This window comes from Sprattus sprattus (genome assembly GCF_963457725.1).
Source record: "Sprattus sprattus genome assembly, chromosome: 7".
Taxonomy (NCBI): Eukaryota; Metazoa; Chordata; class Actinopteri; order Clupeiformes; family Clupeidae; genus Sprattus; species Sprattus sprattus.
Window position 1 is genome coordinate 9315671 of NC_137926.1, and position 5892 is coordinate 9321562.

The window sequence follows — 5892 nt, forward strand, 5'->3', positions numbered from 1 at the left end:
TTTTCTTAAGTCATGGCTGCCTCAATAGTCTTATAATCCACTACCCTTACTGTTTATTTGTGTGTTTCAGTCATTCAACACATTGCTCTCATTCTAAAAACCTCTCTGCTTTCCTCTATGTTCTAGCCAGTGTGTTGAACCACTATAAAGTAAACTCTTCCTCTGTCCTCTAAAAAAAAAAAAATTATAAATAAAAAGCATGTTGAATATGGCCATGACTGGAACAGAAGGGGAGAGTGAGACGAGAATTCTGGGATATACTGAAGGGCGCATTGACCGGTGTTTTTCTAAGAGATGATGGTAAAAAGAAGTGGGGTGAGTGCGGAGATGCAGTGTCAAAAAACTAAATCAGTTGGCTCTCTCGTTCTTCTCTCGTTCTCTCCGTTTTAGTGGAATGGTGAAAGAGTGAAGGACGGGGGCGAGAGCACCGCGGCCGTGGTCAAGGTCGGAGTCAAGGGCAGATGTGAAAGGGTGGTTTCAACTCCTGCTGACTCAGACCCTGCTGGTACCTCACTGTGAACAGCGCCGCCACGGCAACCGCCTCCAATCTCCTCCAGCCTTGCTGATAAGATCAGAGCTAAAGGAAGACTGACAGCAGGTGACCTCGAGAACAGAGAGAGGCAAAGTCAAAGACAGAGAGAGAAAGAGAGAGAGAGAGAGAGGGAGAGAGAGAAGGAGGGAGACAATGGCAGAGGGAGAGAGAGAGAAGGAATGGGGACCCAGAGTGAGAGAACAAAAGAGAGAATGAAAGTGTCAGACAGAGAGAAAGAAGAAGAGAAAGAATTAAAGAGTAAGACAGAAAAAGAAAGAAAGACAGGAGTGATAGAGAGAAGGACAGAGAATAAGAAAGCGAAGATATAAGGAGCAGCTCTGCTGTCATGTAGTGCAGGTATACCTTACCTGCTTTAATCAACCTGCCAGGTGACTCACTGCACACACACACACACGCACACACACACACACACACACACACACACACACACACACACACACACACACACACACACTACACTACTTAAGAACTACAATCTACATTTTTGACCCATTTCACACGTGTCAAAGAACCACTTCAGTCTTGTTGAGATGCACTCATCTAAGGCCATGCACTAAGTTAACTCTGAGTTAAAATTTCAGCAAGAGAAACGGTCTGAGAGGAAGGGGGAGATGAGAGGAAGCATGTGGAAAAGGGAGGATTGAAGGGGTGGAGAGAGAGAGAAAGAGAGACAGCGAGAGAGAGCGAGAGAGAGAGAGAGGGAGGGGAAGAGACTGAGAGAAAAAACGGGAGCACCAGTGATCAAAACCACGACGGCTGGTGGGTGCAATCAGGAAAGCCTAAAGTAGCCCAAAAGAAAAAAAAGAAAAAGCAAAAGACGAAGAGGAAAAAAAAGGAGGAAAATGGCTGCTGACCAATCTGTAAAGTGGGATAAAGAGCGCAAAGAGCAGTCAGTGGTGCATGGCACACAAACATATGGCGGGGAGAGGCGTCCAGCTGTTTGCCTGTCCCAGGGTTACAGTAATGAGTCTGAGCCTCCATTGAGCAGACCCAGAGCCTCATCAATCCCCTCTCTTCGCCGTTAAGCCCGGCTCCACATCGCAAAAAAGTACACACACTCACACCCATGCGCACGTTCCTCGTGCTCACGAATGTTCGCCCACGCTTCAGACGCTACTGGACGGGATTGTAGTCCCAGGTTACACACACCCCTCCAGCCGTACAACTTCCACACACAACCGTACCTCCTGATGCCCAGCTAAAAACCCCTAAAACTTTAACTTGTGCTTGCCCATCCTTTAGACACTGCTGGACAGGCCTCAGGTCAGTCCCACAGCGCTCCCCACCCAACCCTCCTGACCGCCTGTTTGCCCCTTGACTCACGTGGCATCTCTAACTCGTGCTCGCTCATGTTTTAGATACTGCTACTGATACCTCTACTGGCATGACACAGCCCTCCTGCAATACAGCGTCCCCACCCGCCCCCCTCCTCTCTTCCTCATATCTCTCCCTGCAGCTGTGTCTCTGCTCCACATGTCTGCACCCACTTCAACTCCAGCAGAACCCGTGCTGACTGTAGGCTTCACATGCCAGAACTTTCTAGAGCTCTGTGCCCACAAGCTGACCTGTGGCACCGTGAAACCGACCATGTTCAGGGCATGGGTAACTCTGACTAGGGGTCTGGATGCAATTCAGTCACAGTGCAATGCTATAGAAACACTAAGAAATTCTGTACATGATAATGTCCGGTGCAGCCTATGTAAAACCACACTAATTCTACACAACAAATCTGCAAATTATATTGTTTAGAATTACTAGGAAAAATGATACTACGGAAAATAATGACATGTAGACGTACTAATGTAATATTACTATGATGTATAATGAAATAGCACATGACAATTGTTTAATATGATCTAGGTGGTCAATTGCTATGTCAATTGCCAATGGACCTTGCAACTCAAACACACTATGAATTATAACACAACTGGATATACGAGTGCTGTACACATTACGCATGAAACTTTGTAACATATATTAACTGACTTGGTTCTGCAAACACTGCAAAGTTGAAGCTGTTGGGTTTTAAGCTTAACAGTTATTGCATGTCTAGGATGCACTAATGTTGTATGTTGTATTTAGTTTTTAGGTGTTAGACCCTATGCTATTTCAGCACCAAGGTCAGCTGCCATGGGGATCCAGCGCTGTCCATTGTACTGAAATGCATTAGAAAGCTAGGTTAGGTACGAAGTGATTGAAACAGAGAGACTATTGTACAAGTGAACTAGGAACCATAGCCTCAGTAATTCACTGCAGTAAAACACGAATTCTGAGAAATCACAATATTAACACACTTTATTCGTCTAAATTGTACTAATAGTAAATATTACTAACGTAGCCCACACTCTAAAATAATTCCTTTGCATGACTGCTGTGTTCCCGCTCTCGGGCGATCAAAGTTCTTCATGTGTAACACAGATATTAGATTAATAATTGTATTGCTCATATAATTAATCCTGCTACAGCGGAGTCAAGGCCAAATGAAAGTGTTGGCCATGTCTTCCATTTCTGTAGAAGAATGCAGCAAAACACCTCTTTTAAAAACTTTGAGGATCCCGTGAAGAACTTTGCCGCGGTTAACCTTCAGAGGCCATGGTATTCTGACTGAGACGTCAAGGATATTGGCAGGCTGCGTCACAGATCACTGCTATGCTGCTACACGGCATAGCCTTGTGCAGAAGGAAGTAGATGGATGGCTGTAGAAGTAACCTACTTCTATGAGCTGGCTCATTCAGGCCTTCCTGAAAACGCCCATTATACAAACAGGTTGCTATGTAAACAATATGCGGGTTTTGCAGTATGCTACGTCCTACGTGCTACGAAATGAATGAAATGGACTTATTTTTAACTGCACTTTAAAAACAAAATCTGTCCTCGGGCACAAAAGAGAGCTACAGTCAGACAGCTCAGGCCTAACCAAAAAAAAAAAACTTTTACTGGGGGGCTTTTAACGTCGCCGCTGATCCCCTATAGTGCATGAGACGCAATGGTCAAGGCAGAGTGCTCTCAGTTAAGCCCAACTGCTGGATCGCAGTCAAACCTTGAACATGCATTAGATTGTTTATCTCGTATCGTACCACCAACGAACAGTCGAAGTGGCCTCAGGCATCTGGCATGTCTGTGTGTGTGGAGGGGGGGGCGATGGAGAGGGTGACAAAGAGCGGACATTCATCTCTCTGACAGTGGACGTGCTGTTGTCTAAACAATGAATACTTGAGCCCCAAGGGAAGAGGAAACTTAGTTATTTTCTTTGCGGAACAGTGAGCTAAACTGGTGCTCCTCAAAGGCTGAAACTGATTCTGTAGCCTTGTGACAGGCTACCTGGGCAGTTGGGTGCATCAGAGGGGCACTTCAACATATCCTCATTGTACTGAGGTAGCCTACATAGGCTACTGCAGCACAGCAGCATGGCATTTAAAAAAACACTTCCCTATTTCTTACACACAGTTCACAGTAGGCCTACACAGTACCATCGACTAATGTCATCTTGGTCTGTCCACAAACCTCATGCGCTAAGGCGATGTTTACATTTGTGGCGTAGCAGCCTGCTGTGTGGTGTGTATCGAGTAATGGGGGACAGGGCAACGGGGCTATGTGCTAGTTCAGTCTTGCTGGTGTTGACTATTTAGCATTTTGTCAAGGCCATTATCTTACCCGGAGAGTACAGATTGGCGAGCTGGCGGGCCCCGGCATGCTGCGGTCCCCAGCGAGGCTCCGTGCTGCGAGCAGCCGCCCCATGCTCATTCCCGTTCGGATCCTCCTCTGCCATAGACCGGTGCATGATCTCCGTGTCTGACAGTAACGCCGCCGCCATTCTCCCCTGTGGTCCCCTTGTTTCAACTATAATGCATAAATGATAACGTATTTCTCCAGTAGATCACGGTGAATTTCAGATATGTTGACAAGTTATGTGATTGCAAAAGAGTGATGAGTCTTAGCCTGCTGACTAACGAGTTGCCTTCGGATCTAACACACCCGGAACTAAAGAGCTGACGAACTGCATATGACAACAGACCTATTAAGAAAAGGCGTTACCTCGTTTCATCCGGTTAACCAACTATTGCAAATAGCTTATTTGTATAAAGACATTGACAGTCGCTGGATTCCAAGCCGGGCCAGTAATGATGTAGTGATTATTTTGGCAAACTTTTTGCCTTCCTTAGTGTCAGATGAGTTTTTAGGGACAGACGTCAAATTCCACTCCGACATAGATCTTGTAGAAAAAAAAGAATTACTTCTGAAGTTAAGTAATTATAAACACAAGGAAAACAAAATGTAATGCATTGAAATCATTTTTAAGATCTAATAGATCAAAGTATAAATATACATAGTTCAGTTAGTGTATGATGTCGGTTATATGGTCATGCGTCTCTTCGCTTATGAATTGTTCTAGTAAGAAGCAGATGATCCCTTGGTTTCGGTGGCGCTACAGTGATCTCATAGTTTGTGGCGCTGATGGTTTGGTGAAGTCATTTCAGAACCGTAGCTGAGCAGATGACAAGAATGCTTCAGTGAATTGTTGATCAGACCGCATACACGAGCCCTCTGTTCTACAGAGATCGTTCAAGTACGCCTTCTCATAATTATAACATTGCCCATACGAAACGACCTCACGTTTAACTTTTAATTACAACATTTCAAATTGCAATTGTTTTATTGAAGAGTGGCTGTACAACTTTGCAACACTGTTTATTATTAAATATTAATAAGGGTACTACTCCATTAAGCAACGTCGCTCACGTATTGACAAACAGTTTAGAAGTTATTCATTTGACTTCAGTAGTAGCCTAAAAAGTCCGGACACGAGGTCAGTAAAGGCCATTCTTGGTGCCAGTCAGTGTAGCCTAGTCTAGACATTAATATTACACATCCTCTTGCAGTGTCATCTCAAGGCGCCATAGAAGATAAGATAGGCCTAACAACTAGGTCCGTTCTTTAGTCGCCGTTTTAAGAAAGATGAGAGACTTAGCTCTACAATCTAGGCTACGTGTCCATGGCTCATACAATGTTCGTCTAATTTGGTGGAATCGTTTTATTTCTCCAAGCCTTACTTTAAACAAATCATATGCTGGGTAGACCAACTCCCCTCCCCCACGAGCAAACCCCAATGCCCCCTGGGCACCGTGCTATATCGATGCGTTCCGATGACTGATTTCTGGGAACCGAACCGGCCTTCTGTCCGGCAGAAGTTATGAGACTCAACGGCTAAGCCAGCTGCTTTAACACATGGATGCAATTAAACCAGTGTAGTTGCGGGGAAAAAATGAAGAGCGGAGGCCTCAGTAGATCAAAAATAAATAAAAAAAACTGTGAGGATAAAATGATGGGAGGTTTTAGAC

General features: G+C 44.9%; 1 protein-coding gene across 2 annotated transcripts in view; it reads right to left on the reverse strand.

Annotated features, from left to right (window-relative positions):
- Nucleotides 1-4705, reverse strand: part of LOC308367614 (plasmanylethanolamine desaturase 1) — a 33651-nt gene extending 28946 nt beyond the window's left edge. The window contains exons 1-2 of one of the 2 annotated variants that reach the window (XM_080841578.1): nt 4589-4705; nt 4208-4393 (exon numbers count right to left, since the gene is read on the reverse strand). In XM_080841578.1, coding sequence (XP_080697704.1) covers nt 4208-4393; nt 4589-4598 — 196 coding nt within the window. In that variant the 5' untranslated portion in view covers nt 4599-4705. Of the gene's footprint in view, nt 1-4207; nt 4437-4588 lie in introns of those variants that run through there. The other variant, XM_080841579.1, reaches the window with a different exon arrangement.
- Nucleotides 4706-5892: the final 1187 nt, after the last annotated feature.